The sequence below is a fragment of the Leuciscus leuciscus genome (assembly GCF_965113295.1).
Source record: "Leuciscus leuciscus genome assembly, chromosome: 9".
Taxonomy (NCBI): Eukaryota; Metazoa; Chordata; class Actinopteri; order Cypriniformes; family Leuciscidae; genus Leuciscus; species Leuciscus leuciscus.
The window spans coordinates 19953218-19974808 of NC_138733.1; the positions used below are offsets into that span (position 1 = coordinate 19953218).

The window sequence follows — 21591 nt, forward strand, 5'->3', positions numbered from 1 at the left end:
CTGAACAGGTGGAGCAAGGTAGCTTATATAACTATCTAAATATATCTATTATCTACAGAAATCTCTATTTTTAAACATAACCATTCAAAACAAAATAAAACTGTATGAAAAGTGCGTTTCTCTCCGGCGTGTTCACTAACATTACTGCGAAGATCGCGAGTCAGTATCATCAGTATCGAGAGAGAATACGATTTTTTTTTTAACTTATTTTGAGGAATTATAGCCTAATGAACAAACAAACATCTGTTAAGAGCGCCGCCACGTTGGATTGCGTAGAATGTTCACCGAATTCTTACAGAAATATGTTCTAATTTTGGAATAAAATAGCCTATTAAGTTACCTTTTTGTCACTTGTAATGAAGCTTGTTTATTAGTTAAATTATTAATATCATGGAATGGTAATTATTGACTTTAGCCTGGATTGATGGCTCGCAATATATATCGTTGGGAAAAAAATATTGCAATGTATTATTTTTTTTTCAATATCGTGCAGCCCTAGTTTAGCCCCACAGCATAAAATCTATTACATCTATGGAGAGTCCCCCATAAACCACATGTACGTGTGTGTTATTTGTAATAATATTATTAATTTTTTTGTGATACTAAATTTTTTATAGTTTTTGGTTTTAAATATATCTCTGTGTTAATCTTTTTTTTTTTAAATTATTCAATTAATTTAGTAATGCTTATTTAATTTTCACCTTTAGATTTTCAAGTAATATATTCCTCTAATATTATTTAGATTTTATTTTATCCAACTCATCCATTTCCATTTTCTTTTCATATGTTGCCATAATTTGTTTTTGTCTACAAAATCACTTCATGCATTTAAGCATGAAAAGGTTTTTTAGATCTGGAGAAAAGTCATCAGTCAGCTGTGTCCAATCTTTTGGTTTATATTGTTGTATTGTAAAGTTTAAATATATTTACAGAGTAAATATAGTACTGTATAATTTCCGTTTTACACCTATATTTATTTTAGATCACATTTCAGCCCCAGGAGAGTGTAATGGTTTGCTTATTTTAGAACAGCAACTGCAATGTGACCATTATCTCAGACTTCAGTGTGTAAATATAGAGACAAATTTTGTTGTAAATTGTCTTTGGCAGTCATGGACCCCTCTGAAGCCCCCGAGCGGCCTCCCAAGCCTCTCCCCCGCCGCATCAACTCTGATCGCAGGCCCAGCCCGGTTCCCCCCGGAGCGAGTCCAGGGCCCAGCCAGCAGATCAGCAGCGAGATCGAGCACCTCTTGAGCCAGGGCTACTCCCATCAGGACATCCAAAAAGCCCTTATGATTGCACAGAACAATATCGAGATGGCCAAGAACATCCTGAGGGAGTTTGTGTCCATCCCTTCTACTGCACATATCTTAACATAGCGAAACCTCTCTGAGCACCCTGTCTCGGCCCGGCCACACTCATCTCGCATTCATCTCGGACTCCAGAAGAGACGAGCGCGTACTGGCGCTCTAGCTCTTGTGACCACGAGAGCCCCTTTCTCCGTAACACTTCTCGGATTCTCTGTCCTCCTTTGTGCGTGCGGAAGAGCGAAGGGTTCTTTGCGACCGCTTCTTCAGCCTGACAGCTGGGACAAAAGGACAAAAATAAACAAAAAAGACAAAAATATGTATGTGTTTATATATGATTTAATATATAAATCAGAATATTGAGTATAGTTAATATATACACATGTATTTTGGAGAGGGTCAGGGTTAGCTGCAGAGATCTGGGCATGTGAAGTATTAGGCCTCGGAGTTCGGATAGCTAAAGGGAGTTCAGTTAAACAGTGGACTGGTGTGGAAAAATGGCCTTTACTTGTGTTGCTTCGGTACATTTTGTTTTTGAGTGTGTAATTTTCATTTTCCGTCTGTCTAGTAGCATGCCGTACGTGTCGGTCTCCACAGCGCAGCCGCCCGTTTCAGAGATACCGGTCAGCCCAAAGCAACCCGTTCTCCGCCTGACCTTGACCTCCAGGGTACTGTGTGAACAATTTTTTTTAATTTCATTTTTTTAAGCGCGTAGTGGTGGCTGGCATCGGAAATGGGCTCTCCGTCAGCCTTGATACATCTGTGTAGCATTACTGTAACTGTACTGTACCATGAATTACACTTCCCAAATGTTTAAGGACAGCCAGTCCTTCAGATTCCCTATAGGAACATGCTGATGAAGGGTACACGCATCGGATGTCAGGGGACATGTAACCAAATTGCTCTAATCTGAATGTGTCATTAATATGGTGGTCTCCGACAGACTTTTGTGAAGTAGTGTGTTTACTAAAGATAGTGTTCTCTAACAGAATAAGGGGCGACAGGTTGGACACAAAGTGAAACCGCTTAGTAATAAAAAAATAAAAAAATAAGTATTTGCTTATAAAGGTCCAAGGCCTGGCCAACTTTCTGTATTTGGTGGGGACTAAAATCACTCTTGGGGAGGTTCGGACTTGTGTATGAAGCTGTTCATCTTAGAAACCATTTCATTTGATCACCTTAATATATTGTTATTATTAATGTTGTTATTATTATTATTATTATTATTATTATTTGATTTATTGTTATTAATACAGAAGTGCTTTACTGCTGCTATTATTGTTAGTGCTAAACAATTAAGCCTTAAATGTACATTTGTGAATACTGTGTTTAACCCATTTTAAAGTGACAGTATCGGTTCTGTGTAATTTGGTAATGTAGCATACTTGAAATCAGAAGCAACTTGCGCAGGTGTGAGCCCTGCTGTTTTTTTTCCCAGTCTGTGTGTGTGTGTGCGTGTGTTTGTGTGCACATGGGGCGTCTGTTTTCATCCAGGTACGTTGCGTTTTGCTTGAAATACATGCGTTTTTGTTTATCGAAATGATGAAATGTGTCACGGGGCTCATCGCAGAAGGCCTTATTTATGTTCTTTCCTTGTCCTACGAGGCTGTGGTGTTTACCCTGTCAGCGATCTTTCAGTGGCTGCCCTGTTCAAGCCATGATCGCAGTGCCCATAGTCCGCCTGCTGTTCGGGAGACGGTTCTTCCCAATCTCCCCTTTCTACTCAGGAATATAGTATATTTCAACAAAATCTACAGTAGTGACTCCGTACTTTAAACCAGTGCAAGTCTGTCTCGTAATCAGGGTCAAAACAATTCTAGACTACTTTAAAGTCACTCTCAATGACATCAGCATCATGTTCTCACCCTCATGTTTTTGCAAACCTGTTGTTTTCCTCTGTGGCTGGTTTTTGTCCATACAATAAAAGTCAATGGGGTCTAAAGCAAAATTGTTCCCCATTATCTTTCATCGTATGGACGAAAAAACACTGAGACATTCTTAACAATTTCTTATGTTCCACAGAAGAAAGTCATACAGGTTTGGAATGACATGAGGCTGAGTAAATTATTCAATTTAAATTTTTGGGTGAATCATCCCTTTTATTTTTCAAGTTATTGCACCAGCACATTTGAATGCACTAGTAATCCGTTGAAGTGAGTCCGAGTCTCTCATGTGGGACTCGAGGATTCATGATCGATGTCACCGACATCAAAACTGGCCCAGTTTATTCCCTACTAGCCCCTAGTGTTCTTGAAAGTGTTGCACTGGCATTGCAGGTACTTCCACGTCTCAATCTTGTAGGTACACGCATAACCTTGAGAGCTTACGGTCAGGCGAGCTGGTTATTTTACGTTGTAGGATGATAACTCTTGGTTTGTAGTTTCTGTTGCCTTGAAGCATATGATGGTTTAATACTGAATTAATTTTTTTTTACTGCAACATATGAAGTCTGGAGATGAGATACACTTTTTTTATATATAATCATTTCATTTTACTGTACTACTATTTCTTGATATTGATGTGTGATGGACGTGTGAGTTTGTGTGTACAATATTTGGCACAGTGTACCAATTTGTGCTATGATACTGTCACTTTAAAAGCAAGCGTGTAAAGTTACTTATACATAGAATACGTGGAAATGGCAATGTTTTATTTCATTTTGCATTCCTGTACATGTCAGAATTTTATTTTTGTTTACTGATGTGAATATTACTGTGAGCAGTGCCATATGTTTAGATATGTCTGTAATTTTATTCTGCTACCCAGAAAAAGGCCTTGTTAAAGTGTAAAGAGTGAATGATATCCCTCGTGAATATTTGGAAAACGTTTCCATTGTCGCTTCTTTGGCTTGGTCAGTGACATAATAGTGAATATCTGTCTGTTTACTAGAATGTCTCTAATCAGACCACAAGAGGGAGCTCTCTCCTCATTTTGCCATAACTTGCCTGAGTATTTCAGGGTTTCTTTCTTTTGTGCTAATTCTCATATCACTTTGGAAGTATGCACAGCGCTATACTGTTAATTAAAACAATAGAACAAATATCATGTTCTCCTGTTTGTTTTTCCAGTAATACATGGCACAGGTCTCTCACTTTCTAATTTGCCTTGCAAAAAATTGTGAACCCCATTATGATTGAAGATCAAATATTAAAGGGATAGTTCACCCCAAAAATGAAAATGTTGTCATCATTTACTCACCCTCATGATGTTCCAAAACTGTATGAGTTTCTTTCTTCTGTTGAACACAAAAGAAAATAATTTGAAGAATGTTGATTACCAGACAGCTGACGGTAGCCATTGACTTCAATAGTATTTAAAAAAAAAAATCCTACTATTGAAGTCAATGGCTACCGTCAGCTGTCTGGTTACCGATATTCTTTTGTGTTCAACAGAAAAAAGAAACTCATACAGGTTTGGAACAACATGAGGGCGAGTAAATGATGACAATTTTCAGTTTTGGCTGAACTATCACTTTAATAAGAATTGTTTTTTGGATCAAATATTAAACTGTTTTAAAAGATGAAAATTATATTAGTTTTGTCAGTTAAGTGAATATAGGGAGGGGGTGGAGGTATAAAATAATTTCAGCACATAGGTTTGGTACTAACTTTTGACGTGAATAACTGGCAGTTTATTAAGTATTTCAGACATTTCATTTTGTTTTAATAATTGATATTATTGAGTTTCCCTGTGTCTCCAATTTCACTTTGCATATGGTTGGTCTATATCACTTTAAGAATTTGGCAATTTTTCGTTAATGACATTGCCCCTGTCCTGTGTATATTGTTTTACTATGAGCTATAAATATTTAACATAAAAAGCTTAAATGATGGTTTTCATCATAGTTAATTTTTAACCATTGTAGGCATATATAGAAGAGCTCCCAGACAGCAACATAGTATTGTGAAATCCACACGTACCGGATCTGGGCCAACACTATGTTGCCGTCTGGGCTGTTTTTTGATTAACAAAAATGAAAAGGCCAAACAGTGACAAAATTAAGGCTTGAGTAAACCAGCCATTTTAATAGAAATTTAAGGACAATTCAAAAACAAGCATTAACAAAAATACTACTGACAAACAAAAACGGTGTAGCATACCAGAGGAAATGAAATGCATGACAAGAACTGTTGTACAGAGACTGTGGGTCTGCTTTGGTTATCGGTGTAAAGGGTACAGACTGCATAGATTAAGATATCTGCCATGGTACAACTTCAAAATATGGATCAGAAAAAAATCTAATAACATAATACAGATTTTTGACCAAAAAAGTATACAAATATTTTTTTTCTACTGTCCCTCCATGTGTTAGATGAAAGAAGACTTCCACATGCATTTTAATATTCCCTCAAAAATAATTTCAAAAAAGGGAAAGTTGGTCATGTAATCCTTTTAATATTTACATTCAGTGCAAGATGAGGACAGCAGGTCACTGCAGTAAAAAAATAATAATGGCAAAATACAGCTGAACTCCACAGGGAACTTCCATTTCTCTCAGGACATGGGGACATTTTTAGCTCAAACTTTGGCATGAATGTGACTCAGCTCTCACAGTGAACATAAGGAACTTAATTTGATATAGCTAATAATAATAAAAAAACATAGGCATGACATGGACCCAACATTTTGCTTACACAGTGGCGGTTCTAGACCACAGTAACTGGGGGGGCCAGGCAGGGGCCACTTGTGCTTTTAGGGGGCACACCTTTAACATTCATCTTAACCTATTTTCAGTATTATTTCAAGTCATTTTTCACCATGTCATGCATGACTGCAAACTCTAGAAAAAGCTAATAAATTATATTAGCTAAGCTAATAAAACAATTTCAATTCAAATGAATGTTTCAGTATGTTTAATTGTAGTGTGATATAATGATCAATAATAACACATTTTTAGCATCTGCACATCTAGGCACTTTTTTACACCTGGGGTGGGCGATATGGCAATAATATCATATCACAATTTTTTTTTTTTTTTCAGGAAAATCACGATTTTATCACGATTCTTATTTCATGTTGTTTTTACTATTTTGCATGTGATTGAGCATTACAGCCAAACTAATGTCCCTATTTTAAAAGCAAAGCCTTATAGGTAACAAAATATAGGTAACAAAATATTAATAAAAAAGAATGGCAGACATTTAGGCCAAAGTGGCAAAAATAAAAATCTTTGTCACTATTTTTTTTGTTATAAAAATTAAGAACAGAGATACATATTACACATACACAACTTAATATACAAATGAAATAAACAGTGCTTTATTTTTTCAGCTATAGGTGTATTTAACAGTAGAATTGAAGAAAGTAATTAAATGAACACATATGAAAATAAAACACAACAGACTTAAAGTTCTCAGTCAAGAGCAGTGAATGATTTCCTCTGTGTGTTTTGTTGTTTTATTAACATTAAAGGGATAGTTCTCCCCCCAAAAAGTCATAATTTACTCTCTTAAGTTGTTTTAAACCTGAATAAGTTTCTTTCTTCTGTTGAAAATAAACGTTATTTGAAAGAATGTGAGTAACCAAACAGTTGATGTACCCCTGTGACTTCCATAGTATATTTTTTTCCTACTATGTATGGAAGTCAATGGGGACCAGCAACTGTTTGGTTTTGGGTGAACTATCTCTTTAAGGACAAGCGGCAGCATGTTTATTATTAGGGCTACTGTCTCTTTAAGAACTGCACGCGACACGTCTAATATACACGCATATGACAAGCAGATTTTAATTAATTTTCTCTGTTTGCTTTCACTTTAGACATAACCAACTTTGTTTATGTAAACATTGTCTGTATTGGACAGTATTAGCGCAATATAAGACTCAAAAGATAACTTAGTCCAGTAACAGGCTTTTAGTGCATGTGCGCGTCGAGTGTATGCGCTCACTAAAGCGCATATTTGAACAGCGCATCAGCAGCGAATGACATGTTTAACCAGCAAGGCTTTAAAGCACATGCAAATAAGGAACTTTTGTGAACTGCAGTGTCCCGTTCCTCTGCGTTAACATTTGATGTGAATATACGTCGTGCTGCAGTGTAGCCTATAGATGAAGGCACCGCAACTGATAAAATGCGCAGTTGTTTGGTGTGATTTTACGATTCCAAATTTAGGGGGGCCAGAGGGGGGGCCAAGCTTGGTGAGACGGGGGCACTGGCCCCCCCGGCCCCCCCTCTAGAACCGCCACTGTGCTTACATATTTGGAAAAAGGTCAAAAATGTCAGAGACTTTCCCTGACAAATGTATCTGTCCAGAATCTGCCCTCAAGCTTCATCATTGGGCATTTTTTCAGCGCTGATCCAGAAGAACGTTTACAGTAGTGAAGACGGCTCTGTGTTTCAGTGCATGGACTATGATGTGGCAGAGGTGAGAGCAGGTTCAAAACACATTGACAGCACATAGCAAAAAACTATTCTTCGGCACTTGTAAAATACCCCTCAACAATGTGACTTGCATTATCAAAAAGATATTCAGGCACAATCTTTCAAATGTTGTTTCAGGCATTTTAAATAGCTAAATATATACAGTATTTCATATATATATATATACACTTTGTAAATACTGAAGCAGGGTCGTCTATGATGAACTTGGAGCTCTTTTGGATCGGCTTGCTGTATATTGAATCAGATTCTAGCAGGTCAAATACAAAACATGGGCAGAATTGAAAAGAAATTAAAGTAGAGGGGGAAATGTGGACATGTTGTGAGGTCTTTGAGCGCTCACGTTGGGGTTGACCCTGAGACGGAGCGCTGTAGGACAGAGGCCGCTAGCGTCTCTCCGCTTGTCCGTGTAGTTTTCAGTCTTTGACTCTAATTGAAAGGAAAGATCATCAGGTTTTCGTGGCACGTTGTGTGTCAGCCTTACAAATCTTGGGTCTTGTTTAAGATTGGATTTGAATTCAGTGGGCTGTAAAAGAGCTAGTAATGTGAATCTTATTCAGTGGGTGACTTTTTGTCTCCGTTGACTCCCTGTAAAAGCACCGCCTCTTCAGATTTACCGCTCTTCATCTCCTTCACAATATCATCCTTGCTGGCCTTTTCCTTCGTGCTGGGGAAAGAAAAGCAACAGATGAGGCGTTCGTTTTCTGTCATGATGGTATTGGCAAATACTTAAATGTACATCTCTCCAGACACATTTAATGTGGACTAAACATTGGATACTAGGACATTAAGGCAACTACTTTTAGACTATTTAGCTTTATAAGTTTACGTTTTTTTATCGCATATTTATATTTTATTTCAGCTTAAAACTATTTGAATAATAGTTTGTTAATAACACTGATTTTAAAGGTACAGTGTGTCATTTCTGAAGCATCAAACAAACCTACAAATTCAAACATATATAAAAGCACATACAAATCCTGCTTTCCCGAGCGTCCGCAGGGCAGCCTTCCTTTCTTGTAGAGGAAGTAGAGCACACTGCCCAGTATGGCTATGAGGAGCAGGCAGATGATGATGACCGCGATGGCCACTCCACTGCCACCTGAGGGTCAGACGGAGAGGAGGTCAGTACCTTGACAGATGAGAGGAAAAGCTCACACCTAAAGTAAATCCTGAAAGACATACTTTGGGTGAACATTTCCTACATTTCTAACTGACATATACAAAGTCTTTGCTGAAACTCTTCATTTCCAAAAAGGTTGTGAGTAAAGTGATCTGAATGTGCTGTAAAGAAAAGCAGTGATGTGTGTCGTTGTATGAGCAATAATACGAGCAAAGCGTTCTGGAATCATTCATTCGTTCGTTCGTTCATTCATTCATTCTAGAAGGCCAAGATAGGTAAGTGCCACCACCCTACCTAAAATTTTAGACCAGTTTGGTTGAAGTGAAGATTAGCATAATAAATGACTGCTTTCACACAGCGTGGAAGGGTGTTTGTGTGAGCGAGGCTGGCGGTGAGCGGTTAGGCTGGCGCTGGACACATGACAAAGCTGCAGTACAAACCTCTCTGCGGCTGTTTTGGTGTAATGGTAAATCCTGTTGCTAAGACGCAAAGGGATTAAGTTACTACATAGGCAGTATATTAATACATCAGTTTTATTATAATTAGACCATGGGTGCTGTCCTGGACCCTTAGATGAAGTTACTGGTATAACATGTACATTTTAGTGTCTTGTCTCTGCTCTCCTTGTTAAGGGTAGACCAGTGGGGTTTAAACTGTGGTCAAGGGAGCTCAGGGGTTGCCAATGGTCTTAGTTTTTGGGTAGAAAAAAGTTACATAAAAAAATGTATACTATATAAAATAATATATCTATTACAAATAATATATTTATCTTACTAAAACCTAATTTCCCTAATATTATTTGCAATATTATATTAATTCATTTTAATAACACAATAATAAACATATTAATAATAAAAAAAATTATATATATATATATATATATATATATATATATATATAAAATATATATAAAAATATATCATATTTAATTTAAAATTTATATATAATATAATTTTTCATATATTTCATTTAATTTCTTTAGGATTTGTTACAGTTACAAATAAAGGTTTATTATTTAATAATTATGTGTAAAAATATGAAATAATTACATTTTAAAATGAATAATATTTTAATAGTCAATTATTTAATTTTTGTCCACATACATGAAAATATACAGCTACTTCTATATTTTGCCACATTATTGCTATTAACTTCTTGTGCTGCATCTGGTTAGAACATGATGCTAGAAGCATCCGCTGACAGTGTTGACATTTTGCTGTTATATTTGTTTATTTTCCTGACTACAGGCATAAACAGACTCCGAGATAAGGGCTCTGAGGACCGCCATAATAAGGAACACAAACGTCAGCTGATACCCCAAAGTGAGAGTAGCTGCTTCGCCTCATTTGCCCTGATGCCAAACGCTCTGGTCCCATGAGGTCACAGGCAGTCAGCCAGGCCTGATGCGAAGCCTGCTTTTGTCCACATCAGAGCATTTTCACCATCATCCACCTTCTTCTGTTACAGTAAAACTGCTCTGTGTTCAAACACGCACTGCTTTTGACTGCACCTCCAGAATAAATACCACATTAGCTGCCCTCTCAGATGACTGTTTATACGGCACAGATACTGCTTTTGGTCATCAATTCTCAAGTGTGTGTGTTCTGTTACAGTCTAAATACAGTGACTCGCTGTATTGGAAGTAGATGTAGAGTTTACAAGTATCTCAAAAGTTTCTTCAAGTGAAAGCTCCAGAAACATACCTTTAGGGCTGATGGTTTGGGTTGTCGTTGTCACACGTGCAACTACAAAAGTAAGATGGTATGAATAAGGTTGTATTTGTTAGCATAATTTAACTTAACATAAAATGTATAGTACTTTTAAATAAATCGTATACTTTTTTCTGTGCAATACATGTTTTTTTTGTCTTGATTTTTTCATTTATAAACTAATACATTTTATATACTAATACATTCTTAACATTAAAACCAATATGAACTAACAGTGAACTAGCAATTTTAATAGCAAATTAAAGTTAAAATCACATGAATTAAAATATAAATTATATAATGATCAAGAGTGCAAAACACTTCAGAATTAAGGTTGTATAGTTAATGCAATAGCTAACATGAACTAACAATAAAGAAATTAATCATTTTATTCAGCGAGGACACAGTAAATTGTTCAAAAGTCACATTAAAGACATGACGAGGTTACAAAAGTTTTCTACTTTAAATAAATTTCATCAAAGATTAGTCATCAAAGAATCCTGGGGGTCCTGTATCATGGTTTCAACAAATCAGCAAATCTTAAAACCATATTAGAATGGTTTCTGAAGGATCATGTGACAGTGTGGAGTAATGATGCTGAAAATTCAGCTTCGATCACAGGAATAAATTACATTTTGAAATATGTATATTAAAATATATAAACATTTTATTTTAAATGTACTGACACTTAAGGGTGTTTCCAGTTTGGAAACAGTTGAAATGACAATAAACAAGTGTATGTTGTGAATAATTTGTAGAGATCTGCCAGAAGCAGCAGTCATGATGAACAGCCGATTTGTACGGAGGCATCTGATGACCAAACTACATTGGGATTCGTGAACCAAAAAAATGTGTTCAGATTGCATGTTTTTAGCGAACTGTACCATAGGATGAAATAGAACCGTACTCAGATCACCTCCCGAGATGGTCTCGGTTTGGTTCGGTTCGGTTCGGTTCGCTTTAAAGGGGTCTGAGATCGTTTGGAGTGTTCACATATGGGCCAAAAATCATGCGAACTGTGCTCATAAGTGTGAAAACACCCATCATTTTAGTCAAGTCAAGTATATTTGTATAGCGCTTTTCACAATACAGATTGCATCAAAGCAGCTTCACAGTATTAAATTAAAATAATACAACAAAGTTTGTTTCAAGAGGAATTTATTAATTGATCAAATTAAATTAAATATCCCCAAAATATCCCCAACAGAGCAAGCCAAAGGCAACAGTGGCAAGGAACCGAAAAACTCCATCAGGTGACCTAATGGTGTCCTAAAACTCCATCAGGTGACCTAATGGTGTCCTAAAACTCCATCAGGTGACCTAATGGTGTCCTAAAACTCCATCAGGTGACCTAATGGAGAAAAAAAAAAACCTTGGGAGAACCCAGGCTCAGTCGGGGGGCCAGTTCTCCTCTGGCATTTATGAGCTAGAGGCCGGATTGTAGTTTGAACTGTAGGATTATACGAATGCCTGGCTGAAGAGATGCGACTTTAATCTAGTTTTAAACTGGGAGAGCGAGTCTGAGCAACGAACAGTATCAGGAAGACTATTCCAGAGTTTTGGAGCCAAATGTGAAAATGCTCTCCCTCCTTTGGTGGTTCTGGATATCCTAGGTATGACCAAAAGCCTTGAATTTAGTGATCTTAAAGAGCGCGATGGATTATAGGGCGATAGAAGATCCGTTAAATAGACTGGAGCTAAGCCGTTTAGGGCTTTATAAGTCAGTAGCAATACCTTGTAATTAATACGGAACTTTATAGGTAACCAATGCAGTGATGATAAAATCGCTTGCAGATTTTAGTGTATAAACATTTTTTTTTTCACATTCCAATTCTGTAAAAAGAATATTGTTTGTCCATGATACCGACTGCATGAACTAGAGTTAATATGTGACAAAGATTAATCTAGTTTTTTCAAATGTGGTAACAGTATTCATAACGGAATATACATTTTAAGTAGAGGAAATCATATAATCGGAAAACAAAAACTCACTTGCATCAATTCTGAGAGAATCATTGTCCGTCCCAATCTCATTGTCGGCTCTGCAAGTGGCTGTGAGTGCAGACGTGGCCTTCACAGAGATCATGCTGAAAACACCAGTGTCTGTACTCTGGGTCTCCACATTCAGCACAGGGACAGGCTTGCCAGTCTATATATATATATTGTCATGGTAATATCCATTTAAAAGAATCCATAAAACTGATTAAGAATGTTTTCACTCACAACTGCACAATAAAATTACAATGAAGCTTACAATGAAACTACCCTTAAATTCTGATGAGTTACTAGCAAAAGATGTTTGGAATTGTCCCTGATTGGTCAGAAACAGAGTGATGTAAGGATACCCATTGGTCAGAGATGGTCCAGGTGATATTGGGGATTGGGTAGCCTTGTGCATAGCAGGTCAGGTTAACAGAACGGTCCGTATTATTGGTCGATGTCACTTCTATCTTAGGCTTTCCTAAAGCAGGTTTAGACATTTTTAGTCATGAAAGCAAACATTGTTGGTTTTTGTTTGTTCTTCTGTAACACTGATGATGTTTTTATACTGAGCTAATCACATTTTCTATCCCCAAACCCTGAAAGAAATCTTCCTGAATTTTTAGACTTTCATTAAAGGGATAGTTCACTTTGAAATAAATTTTTGGTATGTTTTAGCTTACCTCAAGGGCATCCAAGATGTAGGTGTCTTTTTTTCCGCAGTAGTTTCAATTTTGATATTTTTAGGTCAAACCGTTCTTGTCTGTCAGTCATATAATGCAGGTCGATGGTCATTATCTCAAAGAGCATGCACAGAGTCCAAATTAAAACAATTCCCCGTCGTCCAAATTAAACAATTCCCCATCGTAAGTACACATTGATGGCCTAAGACACGAAACGAGCGGTTTGTGTGAGAAAACGAACAGTATTTATATCGTTTTTACCTCTTGTACACAGCCATGTCGAAGTGATCTGATCTGACGTGTACGCAGACTGGTGCATAGATATATACACTAGATGTCGCCTTAAAGACATTCGTTCCAATGAACTGCAGTAGACAAGGCGACATCTAGTGTGTATATATCTATGCACCAGTCTGCGTACACGTCAGATCAGATCACTTCGACATGGCTGTGTATAAGAGGTAAAAACGATATAAATACTGTTCGTTTTCTCACACAAACCGCTCGTTTCGTGTTTTAGGCCATCAATGTGTACTTACGATGGGGAATTGTTTAATTTGGACGACGGGGAATTGTTTTAATTTGGACTCAGTGCATGCTCTTTGAGACAGTGACCATCGACCTGCATTATATGACTGACAGACAAGAACGGTTTGACCTAAAAATATCAAAATTGAAACTACTGCGGAAAAAAAGACACCTACATCTTGGATGCCCTTGAGGTAAGCTAAAACATACCAAAAATGTATTTCTAAGTGAACTATCCCTTTAAGATATCCTTAGTATATTTATTAATTGATTAATTAATGTTTATTAGTTGATTTCAGGTTTTACTATCCTCGTATGTGCACTTGGTTAGGATTAGTAAGCAAAACCTGAGCCACACACAAACCCACCTCGCACACTGATTTGCACAGACTTCTGTTCTCGTAGCTCAGGCAGGGAAGGGACCATCACTTCACACGTATACTTCCCAGAGGTTTTGGGATGGGAGGCATTGTGTAACTCCAAAACATGCCCCTCTTCCACTTTTGACCAGCCATCCTGTATTGAAATACACCGTCAATTAGATCCATTTACAAACTTGAGCATTTCAAGAGCAAGAAGATTTATTGTATTCATTCTGGATATTATTTATGTTGTAATTTTGATCTTGTGTCTTGGTCTTGTGATCTTTGAAGAACACATAGTAAATGTGGTCTTGGTTTATAATCGAGTCTTATTATTTAAAGTCTGGGTTTTAAAACTCTTGATTTGGGTCTCGGTGTAACAATCTTAGTAGTCTACACTTTTAAAAGTTTGGGGTCAGTATTTTTTTTTAATCAATGATGCACTTTTATTCAATGATGCACTAAATCGATCAAAAGTGACAGTAATGTTTTTTTATATTGTTACAAAATAATTCTATTTTAAATAATTCTATTCTTATTTATTCATCAAAGAATAATGGAAAAAAATGTATCACAGTTTCTTCCAAAAATATTAAGCAGCTCAACTTTTTAAAAACATTTATAAAGAAATGTTTCTTGATCACCAAATCTGCATATCAGAATGATTCCTGAAGGATCATGTTAACATGTGAAGACTGGAGTAACATCTTTGCCGTAAAAACATTAAAATAGAAAAGAGTTTTTTAAATTGTAATAGTATTTCACAATATTACTATTTTAGATCAAATAAATGAAGCCTTGGAGAGTATTAGAGAAAGATTCTTACTGACTGGATTTCTAGCATCCTAAAATAGATAAATTAGATAATTTATGTGATTGTTTTTGAGTCCATCTTATTGTTGTACCTTATGCCATGTTGTGTATGTGGGTAAAGAAGACAAGGCGTTGCAGGTTAAGGTGAGATCTTGCATCTGGTCCAGAACTGTCTCCTCTGGTGTCACCACAATATGATCCAGATCTAAAAAAGACAAAAAAAAGTGTTGCTCACCATGGAGAGAAAAGCCGACATAATCTCACCAAAATCTGCCATAGCGCAAGAACTGCTGAGGAACGTGCTCTTACAGTGTACTGTGATATTGATGGAGCCCTTGACTTCAAACTCTGCTTCAAAGTCTAATGACAGGCACTCATACGTCCCGCTGTCTGATCGCGTGACGTTTTCCAGAATCAGTGTTCCATTCTCTTCAACCTCTGTCTGAAATTGACAAGTGAAAATAATTAAAACAGCAATGTACTCCAGAACTGCAAGTGATCAAATGAATATTTTCACATGGTTGACAGATTTCAGAATAGCTGACATTTAAGTTAATTTGTATGGCGCTTTTCACAATGCATTTAGTTTCAAAGCAGCTTCACAGAAAATGCATGTTTCAACATTACAATCAGGAAGTATTCTGTTATCAGCCCAAGATTGTCAAAGTAATGTCCATATCCCAGCTAACAAAAATATGTTATGGGAACGTTTTGCTAATGTTAATGCTAATCCAACAAACAATGTAAGAATAACGTTTTGAGAACATTATTAAAGAACAGATAACTTTGAACGATCATTCTATTAATGTCATTGGGAGAATATTTGTTCATGACCCAAAGAGAGCCTTGCTAGAACATTAGCCGAAGTTCATACACTTCATGTATTCAGTTAGGCAGACATAACATCTATGATTACATCTTGATTTTATATTACCTCTTCATGTTTGAAAGTGAAAGTAAAACTGGGCTGAGGCTTTCCATTTCCCTGACATTGGATCTCCACGGTGTCGCCTTCTTTTATAAGCCTGTCGGGTGGATTTATGGATAGTGTTACCTCTGTTGTAGGGTCTGAAATGATTAAATGAAATAGTAAGACACTGTGCATTGTGCTTGGTACATTCAATAGATGGCGGCACAGAGCACTGTCCACAAAAAGAAATTATAATTCTGCTGTCAATCCACAGGAGAAAGAAAGTAATGCAGGTTTGGAATGACATGAGAATGAGTAAATGATGACTATTTCATTTTTTGTGAGAACTAGCTCTTTAAAGTTATTATAGGCTGAAAAGATGTTGACTTACAAGAAACTGTGATTTTGATTGGATTGGACTCTGACATTTTTGATGCACCAGGGACAAAGTATTGGACCTCACAGTAGAACATGGCATCTTCATCTTCCCTTTTGACCTTCATGAAAAGTTGACTCTCAACTGCGACCAGGCCACTGGTTTTGACTGTCACAGTCTCCTTGATGTCTATCTCTAAAGGGGATGCAGATGGGTTTTGTCATTGCCAAATAAAATCACATTTTGTTTTGTAGAATGTTGACTGAATGACCCTGTATTTACCACCAACTGAGGGTTGGAGAGGGAATCTGTCCTTGTACCATGTGATGTTGGGTCTAGGATACCCGTCGTCAACTTTACATTTTGCAACCTGAGTAAAAATACCATACTTATGTAAAGTTCATGAAAATGTTCAAAAACAAGTGGTTGTGTTGAGCTCTACCTTTGATGGCTGCTCTTCAGTAACATAAATCGCGGTGTGTGTAAGTTCAATCACAGGCAGAGATGGCGAGTCTAAAAGAGAGAGTGGTTTAGTGTTAGGATAAAGGTAAAAATAGGTCAAGCAGCATATGATGGTGATCCCTCAGCCTGGCCAGGCTCTTTTACAAGGGAAAAGCCTGTTGTGTCTTACTGAATACTTGGAGACGAGTGTGTCCTTCACCACTGTCTTTCAACACATTGTGCACCATGCAGATGAACTCCCTCTGGTCACTCAGTTCCACCGTGTCAATGGTCAGAACGGCGCTTCCGACACCACTCTGAGCGTCATGAGAGTGACTGACTTGAATCCTCCCGGCATAATTACTGCCCTCTTCAATGATCTCAGTCTGATTATCATAGTAGTAGATTCTTATCCTGCTTTGGTCCTTGCCTGGCAATTTCTGTACAAAGTCAAAAATAGTGATGTTCAGATTTCCACATTTATTGTATGTCTATGGATTTGTTTGTATTTTCTATTGAGGTTATTTGGGTGAAAAACTGGAAGAAAAAATAATAATATATATATATATATATATATATATATATATATAATTTTTCACCCTAAAATCAAAAGATACGCAGAAATATAATATCTCATTCTCAATCCTTTTTTTTTACTTTTTTGGAAATATTCTTCATTAATTGTTTTTCTATTTATTGTAAATATTTCATACTATTATTTAAAAAAAATTTAAACAACAATATAAGTATACATTGCATGAGTAATTGTACTGAGTTACTGCATTACAATAACAAGAATAAGATACTTCAGCAAAGATCAGTATTATTTTCAGATTTTTTGGGGTGGTAATTGTAAAACAAAAGTTATTGTAAAATGTGTAAATGTTTCTCACCGTAAACCAGACTATCATCATTGCTGGTTCCTTCAGAATGTACAAACAGGGGATAATGGCCTGGTCTTTTAAATATACATCCACCCTGTCTTCCATGCTCACAAGCACTGCGGCCCATGCTAATAAAAAAAAAAAAAACATCAAAACACACCGATTTGTCAATATAGGCCTAAACTTTGTACTGTCAAAGAAAAGTCAAATCCACAAAATGATGAGGCTCAAAGTCTATTTGTTGGACATTTTTTGTGATCCCTATTCCCTAAGCCCCTTCAGAATATCATTTGAATGTAGTGACTCCTTAACAGGAAATGGGCCATGGGGAACACCACTTCTGATTGGACCACGCCACCCATGTTCCCATGTCAAATGTCCGATCTAGTGGGAGCAAAGCAGTTGAGGGAGAAGATATTATGAGTGGAATTTACTGAGCCCACCCATGTACAGATTAATGTGTAGCATTCCCGCATGTCACGCCTCAGGAGGAAGAAAGACTCGATTTATCTAGAGAATAAGTGACCTACTGTTTGCCAGAAATGAGCTGTTCTCTCCCTTAAAGCATCTTAAAGCTTTCTGAATCATGAGGAGGCTGAAACTATTCATCCTCAAAAACATGATCACTACAAGACAAAAAAACATCTTCTAGTTATTCTGGCATTCTGCTTGTTTGTTCTGTGAGGAAAATGGTTTACTAACTCACCTCACATTTCCAATTGATTTTTGCGAATGTTCTTCGATAACCTTTCAAATAAATTGTAAATGGCCTTTCTGGCCTCTATGTGGACCTGTGTGCACTACAGGGGGATAATTGAGTATGAAGGATGCTTTCACATTAAAGAAATCTGATTAGTTTCTCCCAACAAAGGCATTTCCTGTGCATTAGCGACATTAGCGCAAGGCCGACGATCTTTGTTGTGGATATCAAACATTCGCCTTGTTCATTGAGTACAAAAGGGAGGACCAAGGTATCTATAATGCCATGTTTCTGAAGTTTCTGAAGAGTAATGTGGTGATGAAACAAATGCTCTTATTTTTCAAACAAACTGAATTAAATCCTTGATATTTTGATATTTATATTGGTGGTGCTGGTGGTTTAGTTAGCATGCTAACGTTGTGCTGTCTCACACCAGCATGCATGCTGTTTTGCACATTGCAATATTAACGTATGTATGTACATTATAAAACTTACTGACCTCAAACGTTTATGGTAAAGTATGACAGTAGACATTTATTAAATTACAAAAGATATCCATTTAAAATAAGTGCTGTTCTTTTGAACTTCTATTCATCATCCTGAAAAGTAAAACAGATTCCACAAAAATATGAAGCAGTTTTAAAAATTGAATTCAGCATTGATAATAATATGAAATGTTTCTTGAGCAGCAAATCAGCATATTAGAATTATTTCTGAAGGATCATGTGACTAAAGACTGGAGTAATGATGCTGAAAAAATATTTCACAATATTAGTTTTTACTGTATTTTTCATCAAATAAATGTAGCCTTGGTGAGTATAAGAGGTTTCTTTCAAAAACAAATTCTTTCAGAGCCCAAACTTTTAAATGGTATTGTATATTTAAAAAATGCAAGATCTGCCTTTCTTAAGTTAAGAATAGAAGAAATCTGTAATCATCTATAAGCATAAACACCCAGAATTGGGCATCATAATGACTAGCATTTCCCTTGATACAACCGTACAGATTACAGAGATAAAATGAAACATGAGAAAGAATAACAGTGTACTCCAATATCTTGCCAAGCTAAAAACGATCTGCAGATAAATGAGTCGGCCAAGATGCCACGACAGCAACCATGCAGAAAAGAACATAACAAGCTTCAATTATAGTTAAGAGATTTAGACACACTTAGTAGTTTGACTGATTAAACATGCCACTCTTTTTAAAGCTCTCAGACAAAAAAGAATGACCAAAAAAGGAAGAGAGACATTATAATGTGCCCGTGAGCCACTGTTGACAGCCTGCTGTCTCCACAGTCTGGAGTGCAGATAACCGTTACTGATGGGTTGTTTTGTGTGATCAGTCGAGTCAATATTAATATAAGTTCTCCTTTCAGAGCACCAGTATTGGGCAAACAGTATGACAAAAGAACAATGAAGCAGAAGTTTTTGCCTGGGTTTCAAACAAAAGACTTTGAGCAGGAAGACACAACTAAAATATGGCAAATTTCCCAGCAAAGTTGAGAGACATGTAATCCCGGATGAGTCCAATATTAAGCAGCTGTTCTGCCTCTTTACCTTTACACAAGTTGACAACAAAAATAGCACATCCTGTGACTGTTGGAAGAGAAATAGAGGCAGTCTCAGAGTAAAGAATGAATTTTTTCTCAGACAATGGACATCAACCCATGAAATCCTGAATGCACAGCGAGAGAACAACTAGCGACAGGAAGTCACAGATACAATAGCTTATTAGCATAATAACATACATGTACATTTACATGTAGATACACTAATACACAACAAGGAAGTCTCTATTTTTAATTGGGATCCACAATATTTTGGTACTATACAAGTTATTAACTGATTTTTAATTTATTTTAAAATCAGTCAATATTGTATATTTAATTGTGCATACATTTCCTTTATTTTTCCATTCAGCCTTTGCCATCATCTAATGCTCACATAACGTAAATCATTAAAAACCCTAATAATTAAATTACACCGATAAAAGTAATCTTTTTGCAAATTTGCCTAAATTCACTTTCTAAGTTCACAGAAATAATGTAAAATTTTAATATCGGACATTAAAAAAAATTATAATAATTGTTGCCTTATCGATATCGGGCAGAATTTCATTATCAGTGCATCCCTAATTTTTTAAAGGTACACTATTTAACTTTTTTTGTTCATAATTAACTCTTTACCCGCCATTGACAGAATTTTCTGTCATTTATGAGACAATGCTTCCACTGCCATTTATGGAATTTTCTGGGTTACCGTGTTATCACTGTTAAACTGTAGGGGTGCTATTACACATCTTCTAAAAAAAAAAGGCAAAAAAGAAACAAGCGATAAAAACATTGCTTATGCACATTGTAGAAGAAAAAACACGATTTTCTCAGCTCTTTGTTCCCCATAAATTGGCAATCTGTTCAACAAAATACCTCAATGACCAGCTGAAAAAAGCCGAGGGGCCCGAGATTCATCACCACAGTCTCCTCTAACGGGTTGGTTTTTGTGGGAAAATGTGTACATTTACATTACATTTACATTTAGTCATTTAGCAGACGCTTTTGTCCAAAGCGACTTACAAATTGGGACTAAATTAAGCAAGTCATCGTGAAGAGGCAAAAAAACAACGCAAGAAGTGCTCAAAATACGAAGTTCAGGCATTATTCAGAGTAGCATAAGCCCGATAAGCGAGAATTTACAGGAAAATATATATATATATATATATTTTATTTTTATTTATTTTTTTTGTCTCGTCATATCCGTAAATAGAGAAAAGTTGCTCCGGCTACTTTGACGCGTGTATATGGTGTGGGAATGACATAGGTTAGTTGTCACAATGCAGTAAATATAACCATATTCATCGGCACAGTCAAGGTCGCAGAGCCAAAGCACAAACAAAACCACAAAATACATACAGTTTTGTTTTTTAACTGCTATAGGGCCCAAAGTTACATAGTGAACCTTTAAGATTTCTTTCATTAATTTGTTTATGGTCATGTAACAAGAATATCAGAAAAAAATCCATAAAATAGTATTGATATATGAATGTCTTTGTGCATGATACTCCAGTGCTATATGGGATCTTTGAACTCATCTGACCTTTGTGACAATTCAACAGTCTAGCATGTATGAGAAGCACACTATACACTGTATCATGCCATATTCTAGTCTGAGCTGCTCATAATGAGCTTATAGAAATCCCTGACAGCCTTTGAGGCCAAGCACAACTGGGCCTCGAAAAGGGAAAAAACGGGGTGATTTCTTCCTAAACATTCAATTATTAACACAGAAAATCCCCCATGGATGGGAGTTTGACTCCTTTCTCCAGATTCCATGATTCTGGAATGATCAACACAACCCTCTGCTTCAGTACAGCCATATACAGTAGGATCCTATAAATAGT

The 21591-nt window shown here is 36.5% G+C and overlaps 2 protein-coding genes across 5 annotated transcripts in view; one reads left to right on the plus strand and one right to left on the minus strand.

The window, feature by feature from the left end:
- cbl (Cbl proto-oncogene, E3 ubiquitin protein ligase) overlaps positions 1 to 4347 on the plus strand; it is a 33361-nt gene extending 29014 nt beyond the window's left edge. For both annotated transcript variants that reach the window (XM_082179376.1, XM_082179375.1), the window contains exon 16: positions 1111 to 4347. In XM_082179376.1, coding sequence (XP_082035502.1) covers positions 1111 to 1379 — 269 coding nt within the window. In that variant the 3' untranslated portion in view covers positions 1380 to 4347. The remainder of the gene's footprint in view (positions 1 to 1110) is intronic.
- Positions 4348 to 5672: 1325 nt separating this feature from the next.
- mcamb (melanoma cell adhesion molecule b) overlaps positions 5673 to 21591 on the minus strand; it is a 43813-nt gene continuing 27894 nt past the window's right edge. The window contains exons 2-16 of one of the 3 annotated variants that reach the window (XM_082179378.1): positions 17502 to 17620; positions 16799 to 17048; positions 16610 to 16680; positions 16450 to 16537; positions 16183 to 16362; positions 15816 to 15949; positions 15191 to 15323; positions 14974 to 15086; positions 14075 to 14222; positions 12861 to 12976; positions 12508 to 12664; positions 10510 to 10551; positions 9247 to 9279; positions 8659 to 8785; positions 5673 to 8350 (exon numbers count right to left, since the gene is read on the minus strand). In XM_082179378.1, coding sequence (XP_082035504.1) covers positions 8236 to 8350; positions 8659 to 8785; positions 9247 to 9279; positions 10510 to 10551; positions 12508 to 12664; positions 12861 to 12976; positions 14075 to 14222; positions 14974 to 15086; positions 15191 to 15323; positions 15816 to 15949; positions 16183 to 16362; positions 16450 to 16537; positions 16610 to 16680; positions 16799 to 17048; positions 17502 to 17620 — 1826 coding nt within the window. In that variant the 3' untranslated portion in view covers positions 5673 to 8235. Of the gene's footprint in view, positions 8351 to 8658; positions 8786 to 9246; positions 9286 to 10509; positions 10552 to 12507; positions 12665 to 12860; positions 12977 to 14074; positions 14223 to 14973; positions 15087 to 15190; positions 15324 to 15815; positions 15950 to 16182; positions 16363 to 16449; positions 16538 to 16609; positions 16681 to 16798; positions 17049 to 17501; positions 17621 to 21591 lie in introns of all 3 variants that reach the window. The other 2 variants (XM_082179377.1, XM_082179379.1) reach the window with 2 other exon arrangements.